Source organism: Zea mays, chromosome 1 (genome assembly GCF_902167145.1).
Source record: "Zea mays cultivar B73 chromosome 1, Zm-B73-REFERENCE-NAM-5.0, whole genome shotgun sequence".
NCBI lineage: Eukaryota > Viridiplantae > Streptophyta > Magnoliopsida > Poales > Poaceae > Zea > Zea mays.
This window is the reverse complement of record NC_050096.1, coordinates 82,404,008-82,422,256: the sequence shown is the minus strand read 5'-3', so window position 1 is coordinate 82,422,256 and position 18,249 is coordinate 82,404,008. Positions and strand designations below refer to the sequence as shown.

The 18,249-nt window shown below is 42.8% G+C and overlaps 1 protein-coding gene across 1 annotated transcript; it reads left to right on the top strand.

Moving 5' to 3' along the window:
- The first annotated feature begins 16,571 nt into the window (after positions 1 to 16,571).
- On the top strand, positions 16,572 to 17,675 carry LOC541848 (glutathione transferase39). Its single transcript, NM_001111527.3, has 2 exons — positions 16,572 to 17,024; positions 17,104 to 17,675. Exons 1-2 carry the CDS (start codon positions 16,707 to 16,709, stop codon positions 17,386 to 17,388), a joined length of 603 nt encoding a protein of 200 aa, NP_001104997.2. The 5' UTR covers positions 16,572 to 16,706; the 3' UTR covers positions 17,389 to 17,675.
- Positions 17,676 to 18,249: the final 574 nt, after the last annotated feature.

The following is an 18,249-nucleotide window of genomic DNA, read 5'->3' as shown; positions in this document are numbered from 1 at the left end:
AAGAGGGGACCCCCACACCGCCTTCTACCAGCGACGTGGAGGAAATTTTAAAGGTAATGACTGAACCCATGCCTACGAAGCTAAGTCCATTAGGGCTCCAACTGACGAAGCTTTTTGAAAAGGTGGACGAGCCGGATCAATCGAAGATAAACAAACCCAAACGGCAAAGAATCATTGCGGTAACTGAGGTTATCGACAAGACGCCGCCAAGGGCATCAATCCAAAAAACGGCAGCTGCCGAAGGTACAGCAATCGTCGAAGGCGTAGCTTCGGAGGTCGCGGCTACCGAAGCCGCTACAGCCGAAGATACAAACTTAGAACCCATGATTGAAAATATCAACAAGATTTTGGAAGACATGGCTGCGGAAGAAGCTGGTGCTATTACTGAAAAAACCATGGCTACAGTGCCTGAGAAAGGAAAAGAAATAGCCGAAGACCCTTCGGACGACGAGGCCTACTCTTTCCAGAACTTAGTTGGGCAAAAACTGACGAAGGACGAAATAGAAGAGCTTAAAGACTACGCCAAGTCTTGCGGCTACAAGTCAGGTGCCCTCCTATTTGGGGGTGTAGATGATGAAAAACTAGGCTGTATTCGAGACCAGACTGGGGCTAAGGTAATCGGTACTCTATCGAAGAGTATCGGTTTTCCGAAGCTAGAGACAGACATCAGCCGCTACCGACGACAACATATCGTCGGCAGCTTGTTTTATTCTAACTTCAAGGTAAACAACCTTTTTCTCTGGTTTTTATTGCCGTTAATAATGAAAATATTACTTAACATAAGTTGTTTCTGTTCAGAGCATGCTACTGAGCAAAGCTCTGAAGATGCAACAAGACTTGGAGGACAAAAAGCACGAAGCTATAATTGAAAACTTGGAAAGCAAAATAAAAGAGCAAACTGCCATCATTGAAAAGAAAGACTTCGAGCTCCAATCGACCGAAGGCTTGCTGGCTGAAACTGAGGCTAAAATATTAGAGTTAAATTCGAAGCTTATCAATCAATCAAAACAATTTGATCAGGAGAAGCTAGAACTGAATTCGAAGCTTAAAGCCGAAGTCCAGACCAGCTCAGAATTGAAGAAAGCATTAACAAGCCTTCAAGACAAATGCTTGAACTTTGGCAATAATTGTATTGGACGATTAAAGAAGATATTTTACTCTGTTGGAGCCAGCAGTGGGAAATTTAACCCTTCGGCGGAAAATTTACCCCAGGCCTTCGATCATATTGAAGCTGAAATCGAAGAGCTTGACGAAGTTATAGCCGGGCATGGCGACTTCTGTGCCTGGGTAGCTTCTCGGGGTACGGCTGCTGCATTTCTGAAGGCCGGCTGCGAACATGGAAAAGTTGTCAACAGGCCCAACTTCACCTTATCTCCATCAATCCTGGATGATATGCCTGACCTCGCCCGAAGTATCTCCAATAGATTTATAAAAATGATATGGACAAAAGGCGGGCGGGAGAAGGCTGGAGATGAAGCACGAAGTCATCTTGAACCAGTAAGAAATAATACTTTGTACTTACCTTTTTCTTTGCACTTGATTTTTACTCACGATTCCTTGATTTATGTAGGATGACGAAGGTGAAGATGATGCCTAAGTTATGTCGCCGAAACTGTCGCCGAAGCTGAAGCTTAATGAAGATCAGTAGAAATGTACTATAGGAAAAAACTCAGGATACTTTTGTAACAAGTTTTGTAAATACAATTGAACTGTCCTCAAGGAACTTTGTACATACCTTGTAATATATTCTTACCCTTCGATTGAGTCGCTTTGATGTGGACGAAATCAGTATTTTGAGCCGAAGGCGAAAAAACACCTTCCCTTCTTTTCGTACACAACGAAGCCTAAACTGCCGCTTCCTCTTTTTGCCAAAGCTTTTCTTCACATAGCAAAACATAAAAAACTACTTCTTTCTGCCGATAGCAAAACATAAAAGACTACTTCTTCCTTCTGCCGAAGCTTTTACATAGCAAAACATAAAAGACTACTTCTTCCTTCTGCCGAAGCTTTTACATAGCAAAACATAAAAGACTACTTCTTCCTTCTGCCGAAGCTTTTACATAGCAAAACATGAAAGACTACTTCTTCTTTCTGCCGAAGCTTTTACATAGCAAAACATGAAAGACTACTTCTTCTTTCTGCCAAAGCTTTTACTTTTACACAACGATTCACAAAAAACCAATTCTCTTTTTTGCCGAAGCAACCACTTTGGTACATAAATGCTATGAATGAATGCTTATGTATGCAAATGCCATGATGTAATGTAATGTGCAAATGAATGTCCGAAGCGTATGTCCGAAGCCACACTCATCCATCATTTTCTTAGGAGCAAAACACACGTCAGCTCTGCATTCCCTTAGGAACGACTTTGGAGCATCTTTGCCTTTTACTTAGGCAGTATCAGCGTTGACTTTTCGCTGTAAGCTCTGCATCCCCCTAGGGACGACTTTGGAGCTTCTTCGCCTTTTACTTAGACGGTATAAGCTCTGCATTCCCTTGGGAACGACTTTGGAGCTTCTTCGCCTTTTACTTTCGGCGGAATCAGCGTTGACTTTTCGCTGTGAGCTCTGCATCCCCTTAGGGACGTCTTCGGAGCTTTTTTCTCTTTTTCAGTTTCGGCACTCGATGGTGCGCTCTCAGCTTTTACATTTACATTCTTTGGGGGATTTTGCTCTTATAAAACTAAAAAGGGAAATTACATATGATAGCCCCATTAAGAACCTTTCTCCCCCTTTAGAAAGGAAAAGGGTGCCATGAAAAGAAAAGAAAAGATAAAATTACATCGAGTTATACATAAAACCGCCGAAGCTCATCTGCATTCCGAGATCTTGGAATTTCGTTGCCATCCATGTCCTTTAATCTGGACTTTTTGTTGCTTCGACGGTTTTTTAATAATTCGAAGGTTCACCTTGTTGCCACGAGTTCTTAAGCTTCAGCAACTTAAGCCTGTGGAGAAGATAGGTTTTGCTCTTAATCAACCATGAAACTATTATATGAAAACTGAAATATTCTTTATTTCACAGAAAATAGAATTTAAACGGAAAAAACTGTTATCAAGGTAGGATATTTGTCAATAAATGTGCTTCGACTCTGGCACAGTACTGTTGACTGTGCGAGCTTCAGATTGCTCTCTGAGATCCCTTTGGTGCGAAACATATTGGCTCCCTTCTGGCTGTTGAACTTGTTGCAGCGGAGGTGGAGGCGAGGGCCGTTGCCATGAGGCTTGAGGTTGACTTGCCGAAGCTACAGAAACTGCAGGATGGTTGCCCACATATTTCGGGATGTAAGGCTGATGGTATGAAGCAGTATGCATGACCTGCTTCGGCTGTCCCTGTTGCGCTGCAGCTTCTGCTAGCTCCTTTTGTTTTTGGATGGTGACGTGGCACATCCTGGTGGTATGGCCCTTGTTCTCACCACAGAATAAGCAAAATGTCCTTCTTGGTTGATCCTCAACCCTTCCGCCGAAGCCCCTAGCGCCTCTGCCTCTTGGAGCTGGTGGTCGAAAGAAAGTTTGCTGTTGCCCCGAAGCCTGTGAGAAGCACTGCGGCCTGTTCTGCTGACTCCCCTTATCATCATTTTTGAGTGTTGTGGAAGGACCTGACATGCCTCGGATAGAATCTTCCCCCGAAGCCCCTGGTCATCTCAGAGAATCTGAAGGCTTCCTCCCTTCTTTGGCGAAAGTCATTATCAGCACAAATGTACTCGTCCATTTTTTGGAGCAGCTTCTCCAGAGCCTGAGGAGGCTTCCTAGCAAAGTATTGGGTTGCAGGTCCAGGACGAAGCCCCTTGATCATGGCTTCGGTGCCATAGCGATGGTCTATAGCTTTTTTGGGCGGCATGACGAAGGTGTTGTTTGCCGAAGCTCAAGAAATGGAAGTGAGTTCACCGGAGGTGGGCGCCAATGTTGGAGACTTGTTCTCAAATGCTAAGAATTAAGAACAAGGCAACACAAAAAATGTTAAGTGTTAAGGTCCTTCGTCCTCCATAACGATATATCCCTTCGGGATATAAAGCATTTCGGACGAAGGTTACGAAGGACATACCTTCGTAAGCATAACAACGAAGAATGAAGCATTCACATAAATCATAGAACATGAAATAAACATTTAAATATTGTCATAGAATTATCTCTACTTGTATTAATGAATATAAATGACTTTGAATTACAAATGTACCTTCGGTCCTGCGGAAGGCAAAAGTACAAGCGTGATGTGAAAGCAAATGACAGGTTCACGTGAACAGTACAGAGGTACTGTTCATCTATTTATAGGCACAGGTCGCAGCCTGTGACAAATTACAATTATGCCCCTTGCGAAAGTTTACAGCATTGACTCAGACCTATATGTATAAAAAGGTCATTCTATCTCTATGTCGGTTTAAAACGCCGAAGCTCCATGAAAAGGGACCTTCGGCCATCTCTCGGAGACGACTTCAGCCGAAGCTGCTTCTTCGTGTGAGACCTTCGGCGCACCGAAGCACGACCCCAACAATAGAGGAATTATACATAGGAATAACTATATTCTTTTATTTGATTTACAAATTTGGGTATTACAAATCCTACCCCCCTTAACAAGAATCTCGTCCTCGAGATTTAGGAAGGACTAGGGAATAGGTGGGGAAATTCTATTCAAAGCTCTTCTTCTCTCTCCCAAGTAGCTTCATCTTCTCCATGGTGACTCCATTGCACTTTGCACATATTTATCACTTTATTTCTTGTAACTCGAGTCAAAGTGTCAAGAATCTTGATAGGATATTATGTATAAGTCAAATCACTCTAAACACTGAGTTCTTCCATTGGTAACTGTTCCTCAGGGACATGGAGACACTTTTTGAGTTGAGACACATGGAATACATCATGCACATCTGATAGATGATCTGGTAGCTCAAGTTGGTATGCCATCTCCCCAACTCGCCTAAATATTCTGAAGGGTCCAATAAAGCGAGGGGATAACTTGCCCTTAACTTTGAATCTCCTCATTCCACGAAGTGGTGACACCTTGAGGTACACATGATCACCTTCCTCAAACTCTAATAGTTTTCTTCTATTATCAGCATAGCTCTTTTGCCTGGTCTGAGCTACCCTCAAGTTCTCCCGAATTACACGGACTTGTTCTTCTTCCTCTTGAATAAGTTCAGGCCCAAAGAACTGTCTTTCTCCAGTTTGATCCCAATATAGAGGAGTCCTGCACTTCCTGCCATATAAAGCCTCGAAGTGTGACATCTTCAGACTGGCCTGGTAACTATTATTATAAGAGAACTCAGCATATGGTAGACTCCTGTCCCAACTGCCTCCATGCTGAAGGGCACAAGCTCTCAACATATCTTCCAATATTTGATTGGTCCTTTCAGTCTGGCCATCAGTCTGAGGGTGATAGGCTGAACTGAAGTTCAACTTTGTATCCATGTTCTCATGAAAGCTTTTCCAAAATCTGGAGGTAAACTGTGAGCCTCTATCCGAAACGATCTTCTTCGGTACTCCATGTAAGCACACAATCCGAGCCATGTATAGCTCTGCCAGCTGAGAACCTTTATAAGTAGTCTTGATCGGAATGAAATGTGCCACTTTGGTCAGTCTATCCACAATCACCCATATGGAATCATATCCTTTCAAGGTGCGAGGCAACCCGATAATGAAATCCATACCAATCTCTTCCCACTTCCATTCGGGTATCTTTAACGGGTGCAATAGTCCAGCTGGTCTTTGGTGTTCGGCCTTAACTCTTTGACACACATCACACATAGCCACGTGTGCAGCCACATCTCTCTTCAACCCATACCACCAGTACTTCTGCTTCAAATCCTGATACATCTTAGTGCTACCAGGATGAATAGAGTAATTAGAATCATGGGCTTCCTTCAATATAGTCTCACGAAGGCTGTCAATTTCCAGAACACATATCCGGTTCTTGAACCATACTGTGCCTTGCTCATCCTCCGTGAATTCTGGACCTCTACCTTCAGCAATCAGATCCTTGATCTCTTGGATTTTAGCATCACCAATCTGACCCTTGCGTATTTCTTGCTCCAAGGTAGATTCCACATCAATAGTGACTCCTTTAGTATGTGCAACTATTCCTAGGTTGAGTCTCCTGAAATCTTCAACAATCTCATCGGGTATCTGGGCAACAATGGCTGAATGGACGTGCTCCTTCCGACTCAAGGCATCCGCAACCAGATTTGCCTTGCCCGGGTGATAGTGACTCTCCAAATCATAATCCTTTATGAGTTCCAACCATCGGTGTTGCCTATGGTTGAGATCCTTCTGAGTGAATATGTACTTCAAACTCTTGTGATCGGTGTACACTTGGCACTTGGTTCCCATAATATAATGTCTCCATATTTTGAGTGCATGCACTACGGCTGCCGGTTCTAAGTCATGAGTGGGATAGTTGAACTCATGTTTCCGCAACTGAAGAGACACGTAGACAATCACGTGTCCTTCTTGCATAAGCACACATCCCAAGCCTTGGCCGCATGCATCACAATAAATGTCAAATCCCTTCTGTAGATCTGGCATAACCAACACTGGGGGTGACATCAATCTCAACTTTAGTTGATTAAAACTATCTTGGCACTTCCAGTCCCACTTAAACTCTCTCCCCTTCTCTAGAAGTGAGGTCATAGGCTTTAGCAATCTTGGAGAACGCTTCAATAAATCGCCAATAATAGCCTGCAAGTCCCAAGAAACTCCGGAACTCAGTAACTGTACTGGGTATACTCCACTCCACTATCTCCTTGACTTTAGCAGGATCCACTGATATGCCACCATTAGAAATGTTATGTCCAAGGAATGGTACTTCGTCAATCCAGAACTCGCATTTGCTGTACTTGGTGTAGAGTTAATTATCTCGTAGCTTTTGTAGCACCAATCTCAGATATTCCTCATGATCACTATCACTCTTGGAATAAATAAGAATGTCGTCGATGAACACCATGACGAATCTGTCAAGATACTCCATGAACACCTTATTCATCAAATTCATAAAATAGGCTGGTGCATTAGTTAGTCCAAATGACATAACTGTGAATTCATATAAACCATATAGGGTTGAGAAAGTCGTCTTAGGAATATCAGATGGCCTAATCTTCATTTGGTGATAACCCGATCGAAGATCAATCTTTGAGAATACCCTAACACCTCTCATCTGATCAAATAAATCCTCAATGCGGGGTAACAAATATTATTCTTCACAGTAACATCATTAAGGGATCTATAATCCACACACATCCTTTGTGATTCGTCCTTCTTCTGTACAAATAGAACCGATGCTCCCCACAGTGAGGAACTCAGACGAATGTACCCAGCCTCCTGTAACTCTGTTAACTGCTTCTTAAGTTCTTTTAGTTCCTCTACGGACATCCTATATGGCTGTTTAGAAATAGGAGCAGTCCCAGGTAAGAGATCAATGACAAACTCAACTTCCCTATTTGGTGACATCCTTGGTAACTACTATGGAAAGACATCAGGAAAATCCCTAACCACATGGATGTTGTCGCCAACAAACTTCCCATCTACTAAGAATACAACAGGTCTGGTAGACGCAGTTACTGTAATTTCAACTTCAAATCTTTCTCCTTTAGAGCTGGTAAGTTCTACAGTACCTCTAGCACAATGTATAACGACCTTTGCCTTTCTTAACCATGACATACCAAGGATCAGATCTATACTGCTTTCCTTTAATACTGTAGGGGTAGCCCAAAATTCTCTTCCCATAATTGTCAAAGTTAATATGTGTGTCATATAGTTTGCCTCAACGGGCCCTTAAGGTGTAATTACTACCATGGGTGTTTTCATATTTTGTAGTGGTAACTCATTTGTGTCGGCATATCGAGAAGACATAAATGAATGTGTAGCACCAGAATCAAATAATATTGCTGCAGGAATTGCATTTATATAAAACATACCAATAGCGATGTCAGCTCCTTCAGCGGCAGAATCAGCACTGACTTGATTAACCCTGGCAATAGAGAATCCCTTGCTAGATCCTGGAGTCTGCTGCTTGTTCTGCACGGGTGTAGTAGCAATCCTTTGCGGACAAACATTATCATAGTGCCCTGTCTTACCACACTTGTAGCATGTGGTACCAGCACTGTGTCCTAAGAATTTCGCCAGGGTGCCAGTGGGGGCAGCCTGACGAGTCGGTGGAGTCCCCTGTGGTGTGTACTGAGCTGGGCGCTAGCCTCCTCCAGTGCGAACCGGTGTACCCTGGGGTGGAACATAGTGAGGACAAACACTGCTACTCCCCTGACCCTGGGATATCGCCTTCCTCTTCATATCTCCTAGCTGAACACGCTTGTGTTCAATGGCTAGGGCCTTGTCGAGTAGCCTCTGAAACGACAGAAAGGTATGAGCCATTAAAGCATACTACAGAGGTCCATTAAGTCCTTCGATGAAGTGTTCTTGCTTTCTCTCATCTTCAGCCATTTCATCCGGTGCATATCTGGATAGCTGAATGAATCTGTCGCGGTACTCACTGACTAACATGCTCCCTGCTTCAGCGACAGAAATTCCTTCTTCTTTGTTAATAAGCTTTAATCTAAAGTGTGCTAGCACCATACACACAACGAAGTGTGCTAGCACCGTACACGCAACGAGCTGTGACATCTTGGATGCCCACATCTAAGAAGCTATTAAGGGCTGGTCTGGCTCCCAAATAAACCCTAAACCCTAAGCGGTTAATATAACTCTGTCTAGGATACCAGTCCCTTCGTATATATAAATCTTTGTTGATTAGCTTTAATCTAAAGGTCTATTAATTTTTTTATAAATCACGAAATGGCTTCTAGCTTAATTGGTTAAGTGGTATGACCAACACTCTTTGGGTCTTGAAGGTTGTCTTACCCCACAAGTCAAGTCTTTTTTATCTTTTCATAAATCATGATGGAAATGATTGTTGGATTAATGTGGGCATGACCAAAATTAATATTCAATAATAGTCAATGCTAAAGGCCCACTTCAATGCTACGGTGTACTAATAAGTTAGTACCATACTGGAATTTCAAGGGACAAATCAATCAACTTAAATAGGTGGACCATTGGTGCATCTATTGAGAAGTTGAGGAAAAGGATAAAGGACTACCACACACGTGCGCGCTGCCGACCGGGCCGGGCCGTGGTCGTGGCTCGTGGCTCGTAGCTCGTATTAGATCGGACCTTGATCTGCATATTCCTTCCTAATGGTTACACATTTTGCCTAGAGTGATGAACGTTCATTACTATTGTCTGTTACTGTCCGTTTCCTGTGTTATGGCTAGTAACGGACGGTCTGTAATGGCTGTCAGTTTCTAGTCCTAATGGCGACCACCGTTACTGTCCATTCCCCTCCCTCTGCGTGTGTACAAATACGGAGGAGGCGGAGGAAGTGAATCTGCTTCTGGTCACGCACATGAACAATCTCTCAGACGTGTTGCGCACAGCCCATTCCCGTCCCACCTTCTGCGAGCACAGAAAGAGTGGGAGAGCAGCCCTCTGAAATCGTCGTCCGCAGAGCTACACTTGCACGGGTGTGGGCGCGATCAGGTTTTTGGGAAGCATACTCGCGACTGCTGGCTCTGCCCGCTCGACCAACACTGATCTGGTTCTTCGTTGTTGGCGCCGTTCGTGGGACTGCATTGTGTACATCTACCTACATCGACTGTGTTCGAATACATCGAACATACACACGAGATGTCTCGTGTGAATGGAGCCACTGATGTCTTGAGCATCGGTCCCTCTACGGGGTACACTCTGTTCTTCATATTTGTGCATATTTTACTGTTGTTTACTGCTTATGTGAGTAGTGATACACACATGCACATAAATTTCGTCACATACATCACTCTGGTTTTCTAGATTAAATTAAAACCGATAATGCATATTTTTCTAACAATCCAAAAACTTGATATTATGCATTTTTCTGTTAGTGGTTTTGCTTCTGCGTTAAAACCAAGTGAACATTTTGATGGGACATTTTACAAGAGATGATGTAGTAAGATGACACAGTGGTTGACTGCAATGAACTGCTATCACGTCGCACAGGGGAAACCCGAACAGTTCACTCCTGAAGATGACCCATTTTGAGGCACCGCGATTGGTGCTCTTGCCAACAAGTATGTTGATTCTTATCTAACATGTACATCTGCAAAAGAGTTATGGGATGCATTAGATGAGAAGTTTGGTGTTTCTGATGCTGGTAGCGAGCTGTACATCATGGAGTAGTTGTTTGACTACAAGATAGTGGAAAACCGTCCTGTAGTTGAACAGGCTCATGAAATACAGGCACTGACTAAGGAACTCGAACATTCCCATGTGTCTTGCCTAACAAGTTCGTGGTCGGTGGTATTATCGCTAAGTTGCCACCTTCTTGGACGGATTTTACTACCACTCTAAAATATAAGAGACAAGAGTTTAGCGTGGCTGAGCTTATTAGTTCTCTTGATGTTGAGGAGAGGGCGAGAGCAAAAGACACTCATGGAAAAAGAGTTGAGACTTCTAGTGCCAATATGGTACACAAGAAGAACTGAAAGGGAAATGGGCTTAATCATTTCCTATAATCGATTTTGGTGGTTGACGCCCACCACAAACCACGAGGACTAACTAGTTTGTCTAGATGTCATTTATCTCAGGTGCATAAGGTTCAACACAAACCAAGAAAGAATTTAAGTTGGGGACTCAAATAAATTTGGAGCAAAGGACTTGAGAGTGTGCTACCAGTGGCGCACCGAGCACTGTCCTGTGCACCAGGCCAAGCACCAAGCGAACATGCCACTCTCGAGTTTTCTCAGAGCGCGTTCCGCTATAATAGTGTGCACCGGACATATCCGGTGGTCCAACGGAGCAACGGTAACTTGGCGCCAATGGTCAACTGCAAAAGGGAACAGTGCACGGCAGAAGTCAGAGCACATGTCCGATGTGGCACCGGACTGTCCGGTGCAGCTAAAAGACAAAGAGTTCCAACGGTCAACCGCTCCAAACCCCAACAGGCGTGCTGACGTGGCACACACTGGACAGTGAACAGTGTCTGTCCAATGCACCACCGGGCTATCCGGTGTGCCCATCGCTAGCAAACTCAGCTAACGGCTAGGAAGTGGTTGGAGGCTATAAATACCCCCAACCACCTCCTTCAATGGCATCCAAGTTTTCTGAACTCCACATTCATTGCAAGAGCAAAAGACTTCACTCCAAGACACATTCCAAATATCAAATCCTCTCCAAGTCACAAAATCAACTCAATCGATTAGTTACTTGAGAGAGAGTGTTTTGTGTTCTTTTTTTGCTCTTGTTGCTTGGATTGCTTTCTCCTTCTCTATTCTTATTCTCATAAGTACTTTGTAAAGCTAGCAAGAGACACCTAAGTGTGTGGTGATCCTTGCGGGATCTTAGTGAACCAAGTGATTAAGGAGAAGCCTCGACCGGTCTGTGTGACCGATTGAGAGAGGGAAAGGGTTAGAATAGACCCGGCCTTTGTGGCCTCCTCAACGGGGACTAGGTTCTTTAGAACCGAACCTCGGTAAACAAATCATCTTGTCCACTTGCATTGATTCTCACTTGATTTGTTTTTCCTCTTTCCTCTCTCTAAAGTTTCCTTGCTCATATCGATTCGAGTTTGCTCCCAAACGTTATCCGCATTGATTGAGCAACTCTAAGCAAGGAGAAACATATCCTGACTCTGATTTAAATCTAACACTAACCCCGGCCTTAGTGCGTGTTTAAGTTTACAAATTTCAGGTTTCGCCTATTAACCCCCCCTCTAGGTGACTTTTAAGAACTCCAATGCATCTTATAATAATAAAAAGAAGAACAATCAATAGAATGCCATGAAGCCCAAGCAGGTAGCCTCGTTCAAAAAAAGAACAAAGGAGTTGGTTGCTTTGTTTGCGAGAGTACTGATCACTGGGCAAGCGCTTGTCCAGACGGCAAATTTAAGCAAGAGAAAAAACAGCTCAAGAGAAGAAAATAGTAAACATGGTTGTTACCGAGACCACAGAAGGAACATCGGGTATGGTAATCTTTTACCTACTATTCTTTCAGTGTGTCAATCCCCTGAGTGGTGGGCTGACACTAACATTCATGTGTGTGCTGATATATCTTTGTTTTCTTCTTATCAGTGCAAAGGGACTAGAGCCTTGCTGAAAGGAAACGGATCACATGCACGTGTTCGTGATGTTGGTACCGTCATTCTAAAGTTTACTTCAGGAAAGAGGGTGCTATTGAAGAACGTGCAGCATGTCCACTCTATCAAAAAAATCTTGTTAGTGGCTCACTTTTATGTCGAGATGGCTATAAACTTGTGTTCGAGTCTAATAAATGTATACTATCAAAGTATGGGACATTTGTTGGAAAAGACTATGAAAGTGAAGGCTTGTTCTGCTTATCTTTGCATGATGTGTGTAATAAGTCTGTGAAGAATGTTATTTCGAATGAGTCGTATATTTGGCACTCACAACTTTGTCACATCAATTTTGGTTTTGTCTTACGGTTAGCAAATTCAAATTTAATCCCGAATTTTGATTTAATCAAAGGTTCTAAGTGTCAGGTGTGTGTGCAACCTAAGCAACCTCGTAAGCCTCATAAGGCTGCGGAGGCGAGGAACTTGGCACCACTAGACTTAATACATTCTGATTTATGTGAGATGAATGGAATATTGACTAAAGGAGGCAAACAATATTTTATTACTTTTATCGATGATTCTACTAAATTTTGTTATGTGTATCTCTTAAAATTAAAAGACGAAGCTTTACATTATTTTAAGACCTACAAAGCTGAAGTTGAAAATCAACTTGAGAGGAAAATTAAATGGTTAAGGTCTGATCATGGTGGAGAATATTTTTTGGTTGATTTTTCTGATTTTTGTGTGGAACATGGTATTATTAATGAGAGGACACCACCATACTCACCAAAATCCAATGGGGTTGATGAAAGAAAGAATCATACTCTAACTGATTTGGTTAACGCCATATTGAGACTTCGGGACTATCTAAGGAATGGTGGGGTGAGGCGATCTTGACGGCATGTCATGTCCTGAATAATGTTCCCACAAAGAACAAAGAAATCACACCATTCGAGGAATGAGCAAAGAGGAAATTAAATATCTCCTATTTGCGCACCTGGGGTTGTTTGGCTAAAGTGCATGTGCCAATTAACAAGAAGTGCAAATTAGGACCGAAAATTGTTAACTGTGTTTTCCTTGGGTATGCTTTCCACAATATTGGATACATGTTCTTAATTATAAACTCTAGAGTACCGGACATGTTGGTTGGTACTAGTATGAAGTCCAGAGATGCTACATTTTTTGAGGACGAATTTCCAATGAAAGCTACACATGATACGTCTAATGATGAACCAACGATACCCCATGAGCATTTTATTCCGGTAGAACACACTGAGGAATCCCATATACATAATCCTGTGGAAGATGAGAATTTATCAACTCGAAAGAGTAAGAGACCAAGGATTGCAAAGTCCTTTGGTGATGATTACATTTTATATCTTGTGGATGACACACCAAGTACCATTAAAGAGGCATATTCCTCTCTTGATCCTGACTTTTGGAAGGAAGCATTAAGGAGTGAAATGGATTCTATTATGTATAATGCAACTTGAGAGGTCGTTGAGTGTCCTTATGGGTGTAAGCCCATTGGGAGTAAATGGGTGTTCAAGAAAAAGCTTAGGCCTCATGGTACTATTGAAAGGTACAAGGAAGGCGAGGATAATTAAAGGTTATTCACAGAAGGAAGGCGAGGATTTCTTTGATACTTATTCACGTGTGGCTTGATTGACCACAATCCGTGCGCTACTTTCTCTGGCTGCCTCTCATGGTCTTCTCGTCCATCAAATGGATGTTAAGACATCATTCCTAAATGGAGAGCTAGATGAGGAAACCTACATGGAGCAGCTAGTTGGGTTTGTAGCAAACGGTCAAGAAGGCATGGTGTGTAAATTATTGAAATCTTTATATGGCCTAAAACAAGCACCTAAGAAATGGCATGAAAAGTTCGATAGAACTTTGACATCTGTCGGCTTTGTTGTGTATATTATCGATATGGTGGGGGTGATGGAGTAATATTATGCTTGTATGTTGATGACATTCTAATCTTGTGGATGAGTCTTGTTGTGATTAAAGAGACAAAAGACTTTCTGTCTAATAATTTTGAAATGAAAGATTTGGGACAAGCTGATGTTATTCTTAACATTAAGCTACCGAGAGAAGGCGATGGTGGGATCACCTTGTGCAATCCCATTATGTGGAAAAGGTTTTGAGTGGCTTTGGTTATAGCAAATGTGAACCTGCTCCAACACCTTATGATCCTAGTAAGCTATTGAAGAAAAATCAAAGGATATCTAGGGATCAATTGAGATATTCCCAAATAATTAGTTCACTCATGTACTTAGCTAGCGCTACGAGGCCTGACATCTCGTTTGCTGTGAGCAAACTCATCTGGTTTGTTTCAAATCCAGGAGATTATCACTGTCGTGCTCTTGAGAGAGTTCTGCGCTATCTAAAAGGTACTATGAGTTTAGGCATCCATTATATCGGGTACCCAACAGTACTGGAGGGTTATTGTGATGCAAATTGGATATATGATGCTGATGATATATATGCCACAAGTGGATATGTGTTTTCACTTGGAGGTGGTGCTGTTTCATGGAAGTATTGCAAGCAGACCATCTTAACGAGGTCGACTATGGAAGCAGAACTCGTAGCATTAGATACTGCTTCAGTTGAGGCTGAGTGGCTTCATGAACTCCTTATGGATTTACCGGCGTTTGAAAAACCTGTGGCGGCTATTTCCATGAACTGTGATAATTAGACAGTTCTAAGGATAATATGAAGTCGACAAGGCAAATAAAGAGGCATTTGAAATCTGTTAGGAAATTGAGAAACTCTAGAGTAATAGCGTTGGACTATGTCCATACTCTATACGTCTAAAAATCTGGCAGATCAATTTACTAAGTGGCTATCACGTAGTGTGATAGATAGTGCATCAAGTGAGATGGGCCTGAGACCCCCTAAAGTTTATCATAGTGGTAAATGTTCTATGTGATCGGAGACCCATGAATTAGAATGGTGAAACAAGCTAGTGGTAGACTAAGAGGAAAGACCCTTAATAAGGTTTATTTCAGATGCACATCTTTGCTTACTATAAGGTAGGTTGGTGTTTACACCTTAATATGTTCCAAATGGCTTTGTGAAGCAAATATGTTGTCCTACAAAACATCTTTAGAGGAACATACCTATATGGGTTAATTGCTAGTCACAATTTATGAGATCTGGGTGGTCTCTAGATACCCATGAAAGACTATGGAGTTTGACTTATATATGCTCCAACTAGAGGGGATGCGCTTCGCAATCTAGTACTGGTAAAGAGTTTAGATGAAACTTATTCCACGCAAAACTGGCAATTCAAGGCCTAATCCATTATGCAGTTGTGGTTAAGTGTAGTCTAGGTTCTAGGTGGATGTTCAACTTAACAGTCTCCATCGAAACACCGATATATCAAACATTTGAGATGATGAGAGCATTTTAGTGTGACTTAGCATTTGATGGGGATTGTTGGATTAATGTGGGCATGACCCAAATTAATATTCAATAATAGTCAATGCTAAAGGCTCATTTAAATGTTACGTTGTACTAATAAGTTAGTACCATGCTAGAAGTTTAAGGCACAAATCAATTAACTTAAATAGGTGGACCATTGGTGAATCTATTGAGAAGTTGAGAAAAGGATGAAGGATTGCTACACACACGCGCGTCGCCGGCTGGGTCGGGCCATGGCTATGGCTCGTGGTAAATCGGACCTTGGTCCGAATATTCCTTCCTAAAGGTTGCACATTTTGCCTGGAGTGATGACTGTTCATTACTATCGTCCGTTAATGTCCATTTTCTGTGTTATGGCTAGTAACGGACGAGCTGTAATGGGTGTCAGTTTCTGGTCCTAATGGTGGCCGATGTTACTGTCTGTCCCCTTTCTCTGCGCGTGTACAAATACGGAGGAGGTGGAGGAGGTGAATCTGCTTCTGGTCACGCACGCAAACAATCTCTCAGACGTGTTGCACATAACCCATTCCCGTCCCACCTTCTGCAAGCACAGAGATAGTGGTAGAGCAGGACTCCAAAATCGCCGTCCGCAGAGCTACACTTGCACGGGTGTGCGGGCGATCAGGTTTTTGGGGAGCGTAATTGCGACTGCTCGCTCCCTTTGCTCGACCAACACTGATCCGGTTCTTCGACGTCGGCGCCGTTTGTGGGACTTCACTCCGTACATCTGCCTGCATCGACTGCGTACGACTATATCGAACATACACACGAGATGTCTCGTGCGAATGGAGCCACTGATGTCTTGAGCATCGGTCCCTCCGCGGGATACCCTCTGTTTTTCGTATTTGTGCATATTTTACTATTATTTACTACTTATGCTAGTAGTGATAAACACATGTACATACATGTTGTCGCATACATCACTCTAGTTTTCTGGACTAAATTAATACTGAAAATATCTATTTCTCTAACAATGATTACCATGAACGTCGTAGTCTGGAAAAAAATTGTCATGAACGACTAACTAGCAGATGAGTGACTTGTTATACTTATATACCAGAGCATTAGACGATCGTACTTTGTGAGGCGCTGGTCTCTTGCACAGACTCGGAGCAAGATAGGCCTAGCTGGTTACAAGCCAAGAACAAGTAGAGCGGTAGAGGGAAAATATATCTGGAGAGGGAAACAATGGCGGGCGAGGAGGGTCTTAAGGTCCTCGGCCTGCAGGTGAGCCCGTTCGTGCTCCGCGTGTGCTTGGCGCTGAACATGAAAGGAGTGAGTTACGAGTACGTCGAGGAGGACATATCCAACAAGAGTGAGCTCCTGCTCAAGTCCAACCCGGTGCACAAGAAGGTGCCCGTGCTCATCCACAACGGTAAGCCCATCTGCGAGTCACTCGTCATCATGCAGTACGTCGACGAGCTGTTCGCCGGCCGGCCGATCCTCCCAACCGACCCCTACGAGCGCGCCACTGCTCGCTTCTGGGCTGCCTACGCCGACGACAAGGTATTATGAACTTGCACGCACGCGCGTTTACGTGCCTGATAGTCTGGTACCGATCGAATGGGCGGCGCCTTGCTCGCAGTTGTTTCCAGCGTGGTACGGCATGGTGAAGGCCCAGGCGGAGGAGGAGAGGGCGGAGAAGGCGAAGGAGACGCTCGCCGCCATCGAGCACATGGAAGTGACCTTCGCCAAGTGCTCCGGCGGCAACGCCTTCTTCGGTGGCGACTCCATCGGCTACGTCGACATCGTGCTGACGTGCTCGGCTCCTTCTTGTTCTGGTTCGAGGCGGTGCGCAGGGTTTTCGACCTGGAGATCATTAACGCTAGCAAGACTCCGCTGTTGGCTGCGTGGGCGGAGCGGTTTGTAGGGACTGTAGAAGCGAAGGAGGTGGTGCCGTTGCCCACGGCGGACATGGCGGTACAGTACATCAATAAGCTTCATGCCCCCCTGCCGCCGCCATGAGTTCACAATGAGTCGTGTAAGTGTAACCAAGCAGGGAAAAAGGTAAATGGTGCGGTGCTTTGGTCCAAATTCCAACCGAATAATGTTCAAAGCTTATATTGATAGGCTTGGGTTGTTGTCATCAAATATTGTGGTTCAGTCGTCTCCTCTGCAATAAATATAAATATGATTATTACTTTCTTTGCCGTAAAATACTTATCCATATTCTTTTTTTCTAGAAGCTATTTTTGAATGTTTAATTAAATGTATAAAAATACTAATATTTACGATATGTAATAACCATTGTTAGATTAATTAGTAGAAAATATATGTTTATCATAAATATGTCTGGAGATATAGATATTGATAATGTTTTTATAAATAATCTCGCTAAATTTAAAATAAAATGACTTACAACGAGATGTGATAAGAATAGCGTTATTGCTTTTTTATGAGTCAAACAATATCAAATTTGATCAAATATACTTTATGAGCGAGACCTGAAATCTTTTTGATTATATGGTTATCATTTAATTTTAGATTTAATTTTAACATTAGTTAAATTTTATCTCTTGATGCTGTAAGCAAAACCTAGCAACTTAGGCTCAATAAATAAAATATGATCAACTAAATTTGCTTACCACAATGCAGAGTCTAGTCTTTTGAGCCTTGTATAAAACCGTGCTATATTTGTTGAGCACAAGGTGCTCAGACTTACTATTAAATATAAAATATAATCAACTAAAATTGCTTATCACAGTGCAGAGTCTAGTCTTTTAAGACTTGA

Coding starts and splice junctions, on each gene's coding strand:
- LOC541848 (NM_001111527.3), top strand. CDS start 16,707: ATGGCGGGCGAGGAGGGTCTTAAGGTCCTCGGCCTGCAGGTGAGCCCG. Junction 17,025..17,103: donor CTGCCTACGCCGACGACAAG/GTATTATGAACT, acceptor CCTTGCTCGCAG/TTGTTTCCAGCGTGGTACGG.